At 30.1% G+C, this 17,681-nt stretch overlaps 2 protein-coding genes and 1 pseudogene across 2 annotated transcripts; all 3 read left to right on the top strand.

The window, feature by feature from the left end:
• Positions 1–3,166: 3,166 nt before the first annotated feature.
• LOC145576177 (NAC transcription factor 47-like) lies at positions 3,167–3,820 on the top strand. The gene is made up of 2 exons (XM_081633961.1): positions 3,167–3,404; positions 3,516–3,820. The coding sequence occupies exons 1-2, from the start codon at positions 3,167–3,169 to the stop codon at positions 3,818–3,820; spliced, it is 543 nt and encodes a 180-aa protein (XP_081490087.1).
• Positions 3,821–11,382: 7,562 nt separating this feature from the next.
• On the top strand, positions 11,383–12,734 carry LOC145576166 (expansin-A23 pseudogene; annotated as a pseudogene).
• Positions 12,735–13,931: 1,197 nt separating this feature from the next.
• Positions 13,932–15,528, top strand: LOC145588537 (expansin-A23-like). Its single transcript, XM_081645181.1, has 2 exons — positions 13,932–14,148; positions 14,927–15,528. Exons 1-2 carry the CDS (start codon positions 14,019–14,021, stop codon positions 15,526–15,528), a joined length of 732 nt encoding a protein of 243 aa, XP_081501307.1. The 5' UTR covers positions 13,932–14,018.
• Positions 15,529–17,681: the final 2,153 nt, after the last annotated feature.

Below are 17,681 nucleotides of genomic sequence, written 5' to 3'. Positions count from 1 at the left end.
TTTTTATCAAAAGTATGTCTGATTATGTATATACTATATAGTTTTTTTTTACATTGTATAAATTATTGTAATGCATTATAATCTAATCAAAAGATCCATTAAAATTTTCAATAAGTATGGTTTTTTTTTTGTTACTAAAAGACTCCTTATTTATAGACATCCTTACCACCTAGAAAATCCTTCTCTAGAGTGTTTTTAACGTTTTATAATGAAATGTTCTCCTCTATTACACAAGTCCTAAAAGGTACACCATTATAAGTACATACCTTTTATATAGAAGTATAAAGATTTTGGAAAGTTCTATACAATTTTAAACGACATTTTAGATCCATATTCAAAATCTAATTTCAGATGTACATGATAGAGTATAAAACATATTCCTGGACCCCAACCATCAGCTTAACCTTTTGGTTGAGTTGATCCATTAACATGGTATCAGATCCAGCGTGACACAAAGGTCACGGGTTCGAATCTCATCCGCCCCTCCTTCAAAGTGAAATATAAAACATATTGCTGGACCTTAACCATCATACAGTGTAAAGTAATTTACTATACATCGGGATCACTTTAATCAAATTTAAGGTTATTTTTACAATCTTTTGAGTAACTTTGATCAATAAAACATAAATATTTCGTAACTTTTATTTATATCAGGGTAATTTTTATTCATATTAGGATAACTTTTACTCATTTTAGGGTAACATTATAACATATGTACAATATTTTATTATACATTATATTCCATTTATTAAAAAAAATATCTCTATACAATTTGATAAAAGTCGGATATACTCAACGCTCAACGTTCTCAAAATTCAAGAAATAGATCTATTTAAGCTAATTTTATCTCTTTAACAATCATGCCGGCCCATAAATCAAGTTAATCGTTATCAACGGACTTTAAGCTCTTTACGTATTTCTTTTTCAAGGTAGCCATCTTTCCTATTATTGGATTCTCATTCTTGGCAAGGTATTAACTTTCCTTTAGTTTTTTGTCTGTATTAAATATTCTTTATTATACATACTAAATTTGGGTATGTCTGATTCTATTTATACTATTTCATCCGTCCCTTAATACAAAAATATTCTTATTATACATACCAAATTTGAGTATGTCTGATTCTATATATACTACTCCCTCCGTCCTGGGACGGAACACGGAGGGAGTATAGTTTTATTACATTGAATAAATAATTGTATTGCAATTTAATCACACATTGAATTACTGTGATCGATGGTGAAATCAATTGGAGAATTCTGGTATGATTATTATTATTATTTATTTTTTTTACTCTGTTGTTTTTTTGTGTGTATGAGAATTAAATTAAAGTTGCAATCTTTATTAAGATGGTTTTTTTCAATTAGCAATTCTTCTAATTTATGATTTTAAAGCTTAAACTTCTATTTTGCGTTGATTTGACCCCATAATTAGTTTTCTCCAAAATCCTCAAAAGTGTGAAGATGAATATGGTTGTATTGATTAATACAATTACAATATCGAGTGATACTGTTAATATTATCTTCTACGAAAAAAAATCTTAACTGTATGATCCGTATATGTTTTTTTTTTAAGGAGAAACTTTAATCTATTATTCACAATTTTCTTTATCATAGTTGAATATACGGACTTGCTAGTCGCTTCTACGACTATCTAATTATTGAAAAATGGAGACTTAATTTATCTTTTTAATATAAGATTTAGAATTAGGGTTTATCCAATTGAGCTGAGTAGTTGAAATGGAGAATTAATTACGAGTAACTAGTAATGGAGGGTTGAAAATTTGTATAAGAAAATAAAAACAAAACGCAAGATTGAAGAAGTAGATAATTGTTTGCTATTCTGAATAATAAAATTAGTGAAAGGGAGGTATAATTCATCCAGCGCGTTTCTGCTGCAGCAAGGTGCCCCATTAGGCCATTAGTAACCCCACTAAAGTAACCCCTTTATTAAGGGTAACCCATCAAGTAACCCCGTAACCCCTCATCATGTAACTGATCTAGTAACCCCTTAAGTAACTCCACTTAAGTAACCCCCGATTTGGTAACCCTTGACCCACCACCAATAGAAAACTACGTACCACCCAACCTAAACCTAGTAACCCCTAATCGAACCTAGTAACCCCAGACCTAACCACCAATTCCATCGCTAAAGTAGCCACCAAACACCACACCACCAGCCACCAACGAAAGAACCACCAAACCACCACTACCCATCCACGAAACCATTACTACCCATCGACAAAACCACCATGAAACCCCTGTTCGACCTAGTAACCACCAAACCACCACTACCACCCCACAAAATTACCACTACCCACCCACCAAACCACCACATCCCACCGAAGCACGTCTATCCAGAAACAAAACCACCACCAAACCCACCCATGAACCTAGATCTAGAACCCAAAACCACCAAACCACCACTACCAACCCACGAAACTACCAAAAACCACCACCAACGAGCCACTGATGGTTAGAGAGAAGACAATGAACACGGCGACGACGAAAACGAGGAGATCTAGGTTGGAGCTTCGAGGACATCCGACGAAGACGACGTCTGTGTAAGTCAGTGCTAGCCATTGATAAATTGTGACTAGTCGTACAGTGCGGCTAGCCGTATATAAAACTTATAATACCAGAATTTGTCAAAAAATAAAATAAAATAAAATTGAAGAAGTAGATAATTGTTTGCTATTCTGAATAATTAGTGAAAGGGAGGATTAATTTATCTTATACTCATTCAGTACAATATGATAAAATAAAACATGTTTTGTTTTAATAAACCTTTCCCAGTAATTACCTACACTAATAATCATAATTATCCTCAATAATGGTAACTACAAACAGTCTGTAAAAATAAAAACACTATGAATTTAAATAAAATTGGAATTTCCAGAAAACATAAAACAATAAAACTCTATTGTAATTTCATATATATGCATGCATAACAAAATTTCCTTGGATAATTGCAACAAAAAAACAAATTCAATTACCAAATTTCGAGATTTCCGCTTACACCAGTTGATTTAGTCAAGCTGTCAAAGCCCAAAAAACTTTAAACTAATTCCTGACCTGGTTCAATCCAACCATTTTTGTTGTGTTTCCTAATCTTAAAAACCCTAATTTATATACTATAAATATGTTAAGCATAATATTATTTGTATATATGATGTTCCCAAGTTCAAAAAATGATGAGGGACACTCAAGTTCAGAAAATCAAGCGGATGAAGAGCAACAATGCAGCTATACTACAGACATTCCTATTGGTTTCAAGTTCAAGCCTACCGATGTCGAAATTATTTATGAATACCTTGAGAAGAAAGCAACGTTGAAGCCGGTTCCACCTAGTGAAATTCACGATATCAGTCCTTCGGATTTCTATAATATTCATCTTAAAGATCTAAGTAAGTTTTTTATTTTATATTTTAAAAGTGCATATTAATACGAATTTAATAATGTGTTGTTTATGTTGATTAGGATTTAATTCTTAAATTGTTTTTTCAATTTTATTGCAGTTTTAAGGTTTCCTAATGATGGGAATGAGTGGTATTTTTTCGTTTCACAAAATCCAAACGAATTCAAAGAAAAGATTCAACAAGGGGTGGAAGGAGTAGGGTATTGGCAATTCAACTACAATGTTTTGATATATGATCGAGAGGGTAAACCAATCGGCATCAAGTATAAATACAAGTTTTTGAGAACCAAACCTCAAGGCAAACCAAAGGGAACAATTTGGAAGATTGATTTATATGAACTACTCCAACAAGTGGAGTGGATATTGGTGAAATTGATAAAAGGAACAAACTATGATGGGGTTTGAGATTGCTAGCTATTGAGCAATGCTAGCTATTTAAGTTTGTTTTTTCTGTTACTAAAATTATATGGAGTACCTCTGTAATTTTTAGTTGTAATAAAGGAGTATTATTTGTGAGATACAAAATATTCCTTTATTTCAACTAAAAATTAACGGAGGCTATATAAATATTATTTAATTTCATGGGTAAAAACCCTTATTATATGCAGGCGAGTACTCGCACCATTTCTATTCTTGTTGAGAGATTGATTGATTAACTCAATTTTTGAGTTAAATCTACCCATATATTGGGTTTGATATAATGTCTCTCCTTGTGAGAGTTTAAAGCTATATTTTACAATTCAATATGAATAATGTGAAAGGTGTCAAGCGAACACATTGGAGGATTGACTTATATAAACACTTGTAGCATAAAATATAATAATATAGGCAAGATTTGATGTATTTCTTTTTTTTGTGTAGATGACAGAATGCTAGTGGATATCTGAGAGGACTGAGAAGTGATACAATAGGATCTCAACTCTCAAGGGATATTGAACAATAGTAGAGGCTTCATCTTGTTCAATTTTAGCAAGAAAATATGTCTTCTAATATTTTGTTTGGATAGATTTAATTTTTCTCTTGTAAAAAAATAAAGTGAGTATTTTGTGATCGAAGTGTCCTTCCGATTCCCTTCAAATCCTATCAATTCCCATTCAAACTCGATCTTATTAACCCTTAATAATTTTTTTTTTTTTTTTTTTTTTAGTGATAATAAAATTTCTATTTCATTCAAACTTCTTGTTATTTTGTTCCTAAATAAAAGTTAAAAAAACTTTTACTTTACGATTTATGTTATTCACTTTTACCTATAATCCAATATACTTTGTACGAAGTATTCAAGCAGCCTCTAAAAAAAAAAACCAAGTTGACTAAGAAATTATGTTTCCTATTTCCTACTAATTCTCTAATCCTCTATCCTCTACGATTCCTACTAATTCTCTAACAAGTTGAGTCTTTAAAATTAACGTGCATCAATTATTGGAGGCGGTCTCGAGGAATTTTTAGGCCGTTTTATGGGAGGATATAAGTGGAGTGGCTCGTGCGAGGCTTGTGCCGAGAGATCGTCCCTAAGCTGCTTGTGTCGAGCTTTTTTTTATTTTGCTTTCTTACTTTCTGTTTTCTTGTTCTTTTCTTTCGGTTATTCTGTTTTGGCTTGCCCCTCTCTTTCACCAAAAAAAAAAAAAAAAAAAAAAACAGTTATTGTACGGGATAAGGTCGGCAACATCTAATGATTAGCCGGTACAAGCGCATTGCGCTGCTAATCCTCTGTTAATTAGCACATCAACCCAAACTCCCCTACCGGCCTTCCTCTCGGTCACGTAGAGAGCTGCTTTAGACCACGTAGGCACCTGCTGCCTATAAGGTCGGTCTGCCACCTATTAGCATAGGTGGCACCAGCTTGATTGTCTTTCTATAAATACCCAAGCAAATTCCCATTCAAAAGGTAGAATCTCTCTCTCTCTAAACACTTTCTCTCTCTTCTTTCCCTTTCTTTTCATCAAATTACTAATTTTAGCATCGGAGTGGTTATTCCCGGATAACCCCTAGGTTAGCTAATCTGTATTGACTGTGCAGGTGCGCAATTGAATGGCAAATCATTACCTGCCCTCAGGGATTGACGGAACCGGAGTTCACCCGGAACAGTTATTACTTATTAGGTTGTCTCAAAAAAATAAAATAAAATAAAATTACAGAGTACTTATTAGTATAATCGTTATGAAATAACATAAATAGATTTTTGTAAATAAAATCTTTTTAGTCTTTATTTTAGTGAGTTTTTGATTTGATGTAGTAAGTGTTTTCATGGAAAATAATTTTCCCATATATCATTAATAGATATGGAGTACATTCAATTCAATTTAATTGTTTGTTTATTTATTTGTTTTGGGTTTATACTTTACAAATTTAATATTACATAATTGACGGTTCAATATTTTTAAAAAATTATTATAAAAGTAATAACATGCTGCATGCAATGAGTAATAATCTGTATAAAACTAATCTTTAATTTTTTTAGGCGAAGATAAAAGCAAGTTATTAAGCACTATTAAAAATGATTAGAATTTCCTTTTATTAATTATGATAGATTTTATAGAAAGATAATATTTGTCGTAGATTTTGGATATATTTTGTCGTATATATTTTGTATCTTTATCGTGTTAGCTAGCTTTCTTAATAGGATTATGACTAGTCTTGTAAACATAATATACATATTGATCAACATCTCGTCTTGTGTGCGGCCGGTCACACCGTGTGACCACTTAAAGTAACCCCTACAACATTGATTAAGTAACCCATGTAATACCAATCGAGTAACCCCTATAACACTGACCGAGTAACTATATAACAATGATGAAGTAACTCTTATAACACTGATCAAGTAACCCTCATTACACTAGCAAAGTAACTCCTATAATGGCTGGCCACACGGTGTGGCCAGCCACATATAAGACTTTGTGATTGACCAATGATACACCCTCCAAATTGAAAAATTTTCACCAATCTAGCAAATTATTATACAAGTACTTTTTAAGTGAAAGGAGACTTCAAATAATAAAATAGACATAATACTGGTATACGTTATTTATGTTGATAATCATATACCTAATATATAAAGTTAAACTTTTAGTCAGGCCATGACAATGACTTTTCGCCAAGTGTCACGCCACATAGGCAATAATTAGTTATTAGTATGAAACGTAGGATTTATTTAGATATATTTTCATTAATAAAAAAGATAGTATTTTTTTAATAGGATAAAAACTAGGATAAATTTTGGTAGGGTAGAAAAAAAAGTTAGTCGAGAGTTTTATTTTCAATAAATTTTGGATAGATTTATAAGATAAAATTGTTGGTTAAGAGTTTTATTTCGGCTAAAATACCAATATTTCACAAATACAACATAAATTATAAGTTTAGCCAAACCACGAGAGGGTGACCCTTAGCGTTTCAACTTTTCACCAAAATCGTGCCACATAAACAATAATTAAATATTTTATCATATAAATTTATTTTTATATCATAATTTGTTTTTGGAGCGAAGGAAGTAGTTCAAATTGTGCCACATCTATTTATAGTATACTCTAATCGATTTAAATAAAATACTTCACAATCTAATATGATTTTATTATTGTATGTAAATCTGTCAATCGAGTCGAATCATGGGTTATTTCGCGTCAAGTCACTTCAGGGTACGGATCAAGATTTGTTATAAAACCATATTAATTTCTTACTAATTTAATTTGTATCAATGATACATTCTAAAAACTTGGTACATAGATTAAAAAAAAATATCTTAAAATTCAAAAAACAATTCGGATGTCGCACGAGGCACCAAACTAGTATATTATATACTCCGTAATTGAATTTGTAGCGAGCTTCATTTGATCTTACAAAACAGGATTACAAGAAGAAATATAGATAAAACCTAAAACCTAGCTCGTTTTCAAGAGATTTTGGCCACATAAACGAACACTTTACCTTTTGAGCTAAGCGTAAATTCTAAAAGCATTACAAAATTTTTAGACGTAACTTAGGCCCTGTTCTTTTGAGCTCCTGGGTAGAGCAGAGCAGGGGTCAGCAGAGCAGAGCAGAGCAGATTAAATTTCAGCAGAGCAGATTTTAGGATAGCCGAGCAGAGCAGAGCAGATTTCAACATTATTATTAATACTATTATTAATGTTATTATTATTAATGTTGTTGCTATTATTATTATTAATTATTATTATAATTAATAATAATAATTATTAATAATAATAATTATTAAAATTATTATTATTATTATTATTAATTATTAAAATTATTATTATTATTATTAAAATTATTATTAATAATAATAATAATAATAATAATTATTATTATCATTAATAATTATTAAAATTAATAATATTAATATTAATAATAATAATAATTATTATTATTAATTATTAAAATTATTATTATTATTATTATTATTATTAATTATCAAAATTATTAATTATTATTATTATTATTAATATTATTATTAGTATTATTATTTATTAAAATCATTATTATTATTATTATTATTATTATTATTGATTATTAAAATTATTTTTTAATATTAATAATTATTATAATTATTCAAATAAAATAATAAATTATTATCATCAATACAATATTAATTGTTATTATTGAATATTAATTAATATTGTTGTTATTATTAATTATTATTTGAAAATTAAGAAGAGCATAGCAGAGCCGAGCAGAGAAGATTTTTTTGAGCAGAGCAAAGCAGATTTGATTTTAGCAGAGCAGAGCAAAGCAAAGCAGAGGAGAGCAGAGCAGCTCTAATGAACGGGGCCTTAGTAACCTGCAAATCGTCAAATGAGTGTTAATTGGGAATAAAAGAAATATCCACAATAAGGTTCTTTAGGGACACTATAGTTCCTAGTAGTCCAAGAGCACCCCATATGCAATGATGCCCACATGCCCATTTGACACCCAAAGAGAGACGATTCGTGACATCTAACTTTTCAATATGTTTGTATTAGATCCGTCTCGGTGTATACTTTTGAAATATCATTTAAAAAATAAAATAAAAATTGTTTACATGTTTAAAAATCAAGTTAGTAATTGTTGAAGTCGTATAATGTAGTATATAAAAAGTATAAGAAAGTAATTGTATATAATATGTGTAATTATTTTAAATTATCAAATACGGATAATATTGTATAATATCTCCCTTTTTTATATTATACACATGCATTTTGCTCGATCTTCAACACATCTGTTTGATCAATTATAATTTTATGTTAAATAATAGTGTACGTAAATTATGAAAATTGCATACTCTTTCAATACCACACATTGAAACGATTTTTACAAGATCATACATGATGATTAAGCGCCACATTTGACTTTTGTACTGCTCACATATAACACTTTAAGTATATATGATATATGTACTTGTTAGCTAAAAACGTCGTCTAAACGTATTATTTTGAATATCTTATAATTTATATACACATATATTGATAAATGGTGATATCATTAGTCAAATTCTGTCTTGACAACTATGCCAATTAAATTAAGACACTTAAAAAGAACAAAGGGAGCAAGCATATTAAATAGGTAATTTAGGACAATCAAAGTTTTTTTTAATTTGACCACATGAATAGTAAGTTATATAAAATGGAGAAAACTTGTGTTGACCTAGTTCACAATAATATTATTGGGACTTGCGGTCCGTACGCGCGCAACAACTGACGTTATGTTGAATATAGTGACCCTAATTTTAACATATTGACCTTTGTCAAAACTTGTGTGACCTTTAAAGATTAATATTAAATTTAATATCATGTCAAAAAAAAAGGGAAATTTTCTTTGGGAACACTATAGTTTTTAGTTTTCTTAGTGGTAAATTGCAAAAATTCTTATTATCTCTCGTAACCCGAATTTTTTATTACCAAAGATAATACTTATTTAAATTTAAATTTATTAACCATGGTTAGTTTTAATATTTTTTAAATAATTAAATTAATTTTATATATAAAAAAAACCAACCTGGTGCCCCTGCCGGCCCTAGCCCCCTCCCCCGTCGGCGCCACCTCACCTCGTTGCCTGCACCCAAACTCCTTTCCCGATGCCGACGACCATCCCACACCTACTCCCCTTCCCCGAAAACACAAGAAACCGTTCCCCCACCCACAAAATCCTCCCACTGCTCATCCCCCACCCCCGAAATCTGCAACCCCCCCGCCTGACTTTGATTCCCAATTTCTCTATCCAAATTTCCGATTTCTCAATTCTCGATTCCGGATTCCCAATTCTCTAACTCAATTCCCGATTCCTTTGTCGAACTTCCTTTCCCCGATTCCCCAATTCCCAAATTCTCAAAATCCAACTCACGATTTCTCACCTGTAACCCTAACCCTAAAAAAATCCCCAATTTCTCTCTTGCAAATCCCAATTTGGAAGAACGACAGCAAATAAACCACCCATCAAATCTCGACGAAGAGAGAAAAGGCCCAATTGGAAGCAAATTGATTGAAAAAAGATGCCGGCGATGAAAGTGAAGGTCGGAATTGAGGGCAGGGAAGGTGGTTGGCTGATTGATGTTGTGGTATGGTTGCGATCTTGGCTGCTGTCGGCTTAGGGGGAGGGGGAGGGGGAGGGGGAGGTCGGCGCGCTAGCAAGAGAGAGGTTGGGTGCCTGCGTGGGTGGGGGCGGAGAATGGTGGCTGGTTGGTGGGGGAATGGGTGGCTTTTGTTTATTTTTTTTTTTAAGTAAAAAAATGATAATAAAAAAATGAATTAACTAACTATAGTTAAATATTTAACTAAAATTAATCATTAATGTCATGGTTAGCTCAATATAAAAATTTAGGTTTATTAGATATAATAAGAATTTTTGCAATTTACCACTGAGAAAACTAAAAACTATAATGTTACCACAAAGAATTTCCCAAAAAAAAATTATTAAATTTAATATTAATGTGAACCTAAAGCATGCATGCGGCTGCCGTTATGTTGAATGTAGTGACTTTAATTTTAACACAATAGTACAATACCTTAATCCGTATATTATTAAAACTTTCATTAAAAAAAAAAAAAAAAAAAAAACCTCTTATGACCTTTATAATAACATAATGACTTTTATTTTAGCATAATATATAACATCTACTTTAAAATAGTGATCTCTTTGTTTATGAATACCAACAACCGTAGTATCTCTAATATAAGGCCCTGTTTGATTCACCTTAATTTTGCTGAACTGAAATTATTTTTACTGAACTGAACTTATTTTTACTGAACTGAAATTATTTTTACTGAACTTAAATTATTTTTACTGAACTGAAATTATTTTTACTGAACTTAAATTATTTTTACTGAACTGAAATTATTTTTACTGATTTTCTATTATAATTCTTCTTTAAGAAAACTGAGTTTTACTGAACTGAATTTATTTTTACTGAACTAAAATTAATTTTACTGAACTGAACTTATTTTTATTGAACTGAAATTATTTTTACTTAATATTATTTTTTTAAGGTGAAGAGAACAGAGCCTTAGTGTTCCACAATAAATTAATATGAATAGGTCTATTTAAGAGTTTATATATAAAATGAAATAAAATAAAATGAGGAAAACAAGAAAAATAAAATAAAATCCATCTTTACCAATAGTAAGTAATATGCAGTTGAAATTTATTAATTGTGTACACATGCAAAAAGGCAATGGGACAAAGAAGAAAGAAAAATAAAATCCATCTTTTACCAATGAAAATCAAGCAAATATAGAGTTACATCATATATTTATGGTAACAAATCCATGCATATTCCTTGTGTCCAATTAATTTTCTATTACATTTCACACATTCTATTTTCTACCATAAATATATGCTCTATGAGTTTGACCATGATTTAATTTAATGCCAATTTAAAATTTTTGCACAATCAAATGTTATTTTAATATTATTGTGTTGCTATAAATATCACTCACTTCCTCATGTATAAAATACAAGTTGATATTACAATCTCATTCAAAAGAAAATTGATATCAAAGAAAATGTCTTTTTCTCAAAATGCTTTCGGATTTCTTGCTATCATGGCCTTAGTTACCATGGTACATTGTCAAGATTGGACCGATGCTCATGCAACGTTCTATGGTGATGCTAAGGGTGGTGATACTGAGAGTGAGTTTTCTATAAATTAAAATATTACTTTGTTCTGCGTATATATTTGTTGTAAAATAAATTTTATATATTTTCACCCTTTAATTTCTTACAAAAAATTATACATACATATAAAATTGACCTAGTTTGACAAATCATTGAATCGAAAGCTAGCATGCATTTGATGTCACTTTGTTATAATGCTAATGAAGTTTCATTGAGATCTTGTTTTAGTAATCTTGATTTTTCATTTGAAGAACAAGACAAGGGTGGAACCCTTAAATTATATTAGGGGACTAAAATTTTCATTTAAACTAAACGACCGGAACTATAATTTTTGTTTAACCTAACTATTTCAAAAAAATTAACAAATACAAAGTATAATTTAATTTTTTGTAAAAATTGAGGAATGTCGAGTCTCCTATCCATATATACAAGGGAAGTTTTTCTTGATTTAAATATCGATCTGAGGAAATTATTAATTAGTAGTTCGATTAAATTATGTCATAATCTTGTTTATGATTCATAATTCGATATCACATATTTTGATAGATTTTTAAAATTTGTACGTGCATAATCTATTTTCCTAACATAATTGTTTGGTTGTTGGTGCTATGCAGAGGGTGCTTGTGGTTATAGCACATTAACGCAAGGATATGGACTACAAACAACAGCTCTTAGCACAGCACTTTATTTAGATGGTGCAACTTGTGGAGCATGTTATGAAATCAAATGTACCAACTCAAAATGGTGCAAAGACGGTGCTGGCACGATTAAGGTCACGGCCACCAACTTATGTCCACCTTCTAGTGGTCCCGAGGCATGGTGCAATCCTCCGTTGCAACACTTTGACTTGACACAACCCATGTTTGTTACAATTGCTGAGTACAAAGCCGGTATTGTACCCGTGCAATATAGGAGAGTACCTTGTACTAAGCAAGGAGGTATCAAGTTTCTTATTAATGGAAACCCTAATTTTCTTTTGGTACTAGTCTTTAATGTTGGAGGTGCCGGGGATGTTAAAGAATTGAAGATCAAGGGTTCGAGTGATTGGGTTCAAATGTCGCGAAATTGGGGCATGAATTGGCAAATTGGTGGTTTGGGTTGGATCAACCAAGAGTTATCATTCCAAGTGACTACTAGTGATGGAAAAACCCTAGAGTTTGAAGGTGTTGTGCCATCAAATTGGCAATTTAGTCAGACATTTGAGGGAAAGTCTAATTTTGAAGAGGTTTATTGTAATTGAGGAATTTATTTTACAAGAGGTTATGTCCATTTAATTATAATTATCGTTTTCCTTGTAAAATGATACCTCAAATTTAAAAAAATGAGTTCAATAATAAAGGTTCATTTGCCTGCTTATTTTTTTTTAATCATCATTAATTATTTTAGATGTTTAATTATAAATCGACAAGGTGTTTGTTACATTATAACCTAACTGAAGTTGATTTTTGGTAGATTAAACAATGTTGAAATTTAATCCAAAATCTAGAGTATCAACATCCCTTAAACAATTTTAACTATAAATCAGGTAATAATTGTGGTGTTATGGGTCGGTTTCAAATAAATGGGGTTGATTTAGGGCCTGTTCACATTTACTTAATTTCAGTTCAGTTCAACTCCAATCAGTTTAGTTCAGCTCCTAATTTCCCTCTCTTATAAAATATTCATTTCAGCTCAGTTCAGTTCAGTTCTACTCCAATCAGTTCAGTTCAGTTCAGTTAAGCTCATTTCAGTAAATGTGAACATGCCCTTAATTAAGCTTGATGCCTTAGCTTTGGGTATCGGTATTTATGTACTCGTATATTAATGCGTGTTATTATTTGTAACTTTATTTTATAAGATAAGAAAGAAAAGAAGATATTAGGAAATCTTTCTCACTAGGGGAAAGTTAATTATTTGTGTTTTTCTCTAGTTTTCTACTTGTGTATCAAATGGAAAAACCAATATTAAAATAAATTCATTTTTTTACGAACAAACAATACTAAAAGAATTTTCTTAAAACAAAATAATGAGTAATCCATAATTATATTAGAATTTTTCCTTCAAATATAACACTTAGATCCGTAGTCAATAGTAGCAGAAAATATGGATCGATCACAAATCAAGCACTGTTATTGTAAAAAATCAAAGTCCATTAATTTCTTACTTTCCTTATTATTTTGATCCAACTATCTTAATATTAGCAGAAAAAATGGGATCACAAACAATCAACACTTTATATATTACAATACCTTTTTTACTTGTGATTTTATTTACTCTACTTAATAACTTTTTTGTCCTTTATCAAAAAAAAAAAAAAAGAAAAAAGAGCTTGTTAAGTGTTTTAGACTAATTACTTATTTTCCTAAAAAAAAAAAAAAATTACTTTTCATTTTTTTTTGAAATTTAAGTCAAACCATAAGACAATTTTTTTAACATTTGATTATATGTGATATTACAATTCAAAAAAAAAAAAACAATTCCACTAATAAATTTCTTTGCATTAACCTTTTGTTTTAAATTTAATTTTTAATTGTTTGTCAAAAAAATGTCATATTTTTCTCAAAATGTATTTGGATTTCTTGCTATCATGGCCTTTGTTACAAAGGTAGATTGTCAAGGTTGGATTGATGCCCATGCAACGTTTTATGGCGATATGATGGGTCATGAAACTGACAATGAGTTTTCTTGAAATTATTACTACGTAAATTTTTGTTAAACAGTACTTTCTCCATTTCTTTATGTTCTAACTAGTCAATTACTATTGATCGATAAATAATTCAAACATACTCCGTATATTAGTATTGAATAATGTGAATATATGGATTGATGTAAAATAAAGTAATAAGAGAAATGATGTAAAAAGGTGGATGATTAGTGTAAAAAAAAGGTTGCTAAAGTAAGAGATTGAGTTTGTAGAAATTTCTAATTATTTTGGGGTTAAAGACTAAAAGGCCGGGGTAAGCTAAAGATGGAATAGATTAAGTGAGTAGAACAAAAAGAACAGGCTTAAATAAAAAATGAATACGTAGAATAAAAAAGAACAAATGAAATATGTTTTTCACTAGCAGTAATTATGACTTATGAGCACGTGCAAAGTAAATGATTGCATAGAGCCCCTATATGAAGCCCACAATTTGATATGATATTTCCGTATATGAAGTATTTTTTTCACTACATATAAAGATATAATTTGTTGATCAATAATTTAATCTTCAATTTTATCATAAAATTAAGAATTTAGTAAAGTTAGACCAAAGCAACAAATTATAGAGGCTTTTGGCTATTTAGTCAGGAGCCTTTGATGAGAATCCATCTTAAAGTAACCACCCAAGCTATCTCTTATCACTATCTATACAGAGCATATATATGAATACATGTTTAATTATACTTTATACGCGGATACACGCATTTGTAATCTATATAATTTTTTTTTTGTTGCATGGTGTCATGCAGAGGGTGCTTGTGGTTATAGTACGTTAACGCAAGGATATGGATTACAAACAACAGCTCTTAGCACAACACTTTTTTCAAAGGATGCAACTTGTGGATCGTGTTATGAAATTAAATGTATAAACTCAAAATGGTGCAAACCTGGCCTAATCAAGGTCACGGCCACCAACTTGTGTCCACCTTCTTATGGTCCCGCGGCATGGTGTAATCCTCCATTGCACCACTTTGACTTAACGGAATCCATGTTTGTCACAATTGCTGAGTACAAAGCTGGTATAGTACCCGTGCAATACAAGAGAATACCTTGTGCTAAGCAAGGGGGTGTCAAATTTCTTATTAATGGGAACCCTAATTTTCTTTTGGTATTAGTCTTCAATGTTGGAGGTGCCGGAGATGTTATAGAAATGAAGATCAAGGGTTCGGGCAATTGGGTGCAAATGGCGCGAAGTTGGGGTATGAATTGGCAAGTTGGTGGTTCGGGTTGGATCAACCAATCCTTGTCCTTCCAAGTGACTACTAGTGATGGAGAATCATTAGCGTTTGAACGTGTTGTACCACCAAATTGGCAATTTGGCCAGTCATTTGAAGGAGAAGATAATTTTTAAGAGGTTAGAATTGGGGAGATTATTTTACAAGAGGATTGGATATATGTACTTTTATAATTATAAATACTACGTCCGTTACGTATTATTTGCAACGATTAGACATTTTTCCTCTCTACTATATGTCTAATCGTTGCAAATAATGTGTAATGGAGGTAGTATAATTTTCCATACAAGACAATACCTCAAGATTATATTCACTTTGTCTCTAAAAATTTGTCATGTCCGAATAGTGATTGTCTTGCAAATATATGGAGAACAAAATTAAAGAGAAGGAGGGAACGAGATATGAATAGTATATGATTCAATAATGTTCATTAGCACCCCCTATTGTACCCTTCTTCATCATTAGTTTTTCAGAGATACAATTTTTAAGGTTTATTAAAAAATTACTCTAAAAATTATCTATGTTTTCATCGAGTAAGTAAGTCGTTTGATAACCTTATGTAACTGGGTTATGTAAAAAACTTCACGAAGATTAAAAAATAGGAAACTAGGTTAGTTCCCGTGTCATGCACGGTAATTTTCAATAACCATTATTAAATTATCATCATAAATAATTGGTTTTGACAAATTTTGATGAAATTACCGAATTACAAAAGATATGTTAAATATAAAATGATGTAAAAAAATAATTAAAATTATGTTAAGAAAGTTTTTTTTTATTATTAATTTTTTTTTTGTTTATAATAGCTATATAAAAATTTATGTTAAATATATGTCGAATCATTATTTTTGGTAATTATATTGTATAGTATTAGGGAATTATTTTTGTATAAAATTTGCTGGTGTGTCTTTTAGTATATAGTTATTGATTTACAATGTAATTTAGTGTCCAATTAGATTTTGCTTTTCTTAAAGCAGAAAGTAAAAATTTAAACAAAATAATATTACGAAATGATATATTATTTTTTTAAAAGTAGAAAAAATAAATAATTATTAATAATATTAATCTAATTAAAATAAATTATGGAAATTGGATGAGAGGCACGATCCATTTATCGTAGTATGGAGAATGCAATTATATTAATTTAGGCAAAAGATTAGCACTAGGCATTATAACGATTTTATAATGAAATTGAAAATATAAATGGAGGATTTCAGGTTGATGTTTAACATGTGGATCGGTGGACGAAAACAATCAAACATTTGCAATTGGAAATAATTCAATACCTTTATGCTGTTGTTCATATTGATTCATTTTATTAATGTGAATAAGGTATTATAATAGTTTATTAGTTATTATATCAAATAAAAATAAGGATTTTAGTTTGGAAGAGAGTTGAATTCGGAACACATTTTTTTATTTAACAAATAAGTTTATCATTGAGTTTGTTCATGATTTGTGTATGCACATGTCAACCATGTTTTCACTTAATTATAAAAAGCAAAATAATTAATTTACCAAAGTGGCACATTTATAATATGTTAATTATAAAAAGCAAAATAATTAATTTACCAAAGTGGCACATTTATAATATGTTAAGACATGTATTAAAATGTAAATTTTTAATATTTTAGTAATGACCAATAAATAAAAATATCTTATTATGTTTGGGTTGGTGAGGGCATAGTGTAAGTAAATTAAAGGACACACAATATTTACGTGGAAAAAATCCTCTTAAAAAACCCACAAACGACGAGTAGACTTGTTTATAAGTATGACTTTTTGTATATCTATGTTGATTGAATGCCTATAACCTATATTTATAGTTGAAGAGGAGCTTGGAAAAAAATGACTAGAAGATTTCAGAAGTTCTTTCATCTTTCTTATAGCCATAATGTTCTAGAAATTTCACAAACCATACTTCTAGATGCTTCCAATGTCAAAAATTCTCTAAAACGTTTAAGTAGATAATTTTAGAATAAATATGAGCAAGAAGTCCAGAACTAACATTGTTTGATTTTTCCAGAAGCTATTAGAATATGCACAAAATCTCCACCTCCACCAAAGCAATAGGCATATATATATAAATTTGGACCACACTCAACAGTTCATAAACTAAAAATAATGTGACATATGTCAATTTCTTCTTATAAATATGCATCCTATGCTTTAGAATATGTCGTACGACTTAATTAATGAAATATTGTGTTCTTTAGCACTTCTTTCATAAATATAAAAAAAAAAAATCACACGAAATTGATGAAAGATT

This window comes from Chenopodium album, chromosome 2 (genome assembly GCF_948465745.1).
Source record: "Chenopodium album chromosome 2, dcCheAlbu1.1, whole genome shotgun sequence".
Taxonomy (NCBI): domain Eukaryota; kingdom Viridiplantae; phylum Streptophyta; class Magnoliopsida; order Caryophyllales; family Amaranthaceae; genus Chenopodium; species Chenopodium album.
Note: the sequence above shows the minus strand (reverse complement) of the source record. Positions and strands in the feature narration are given on the sequence as shown.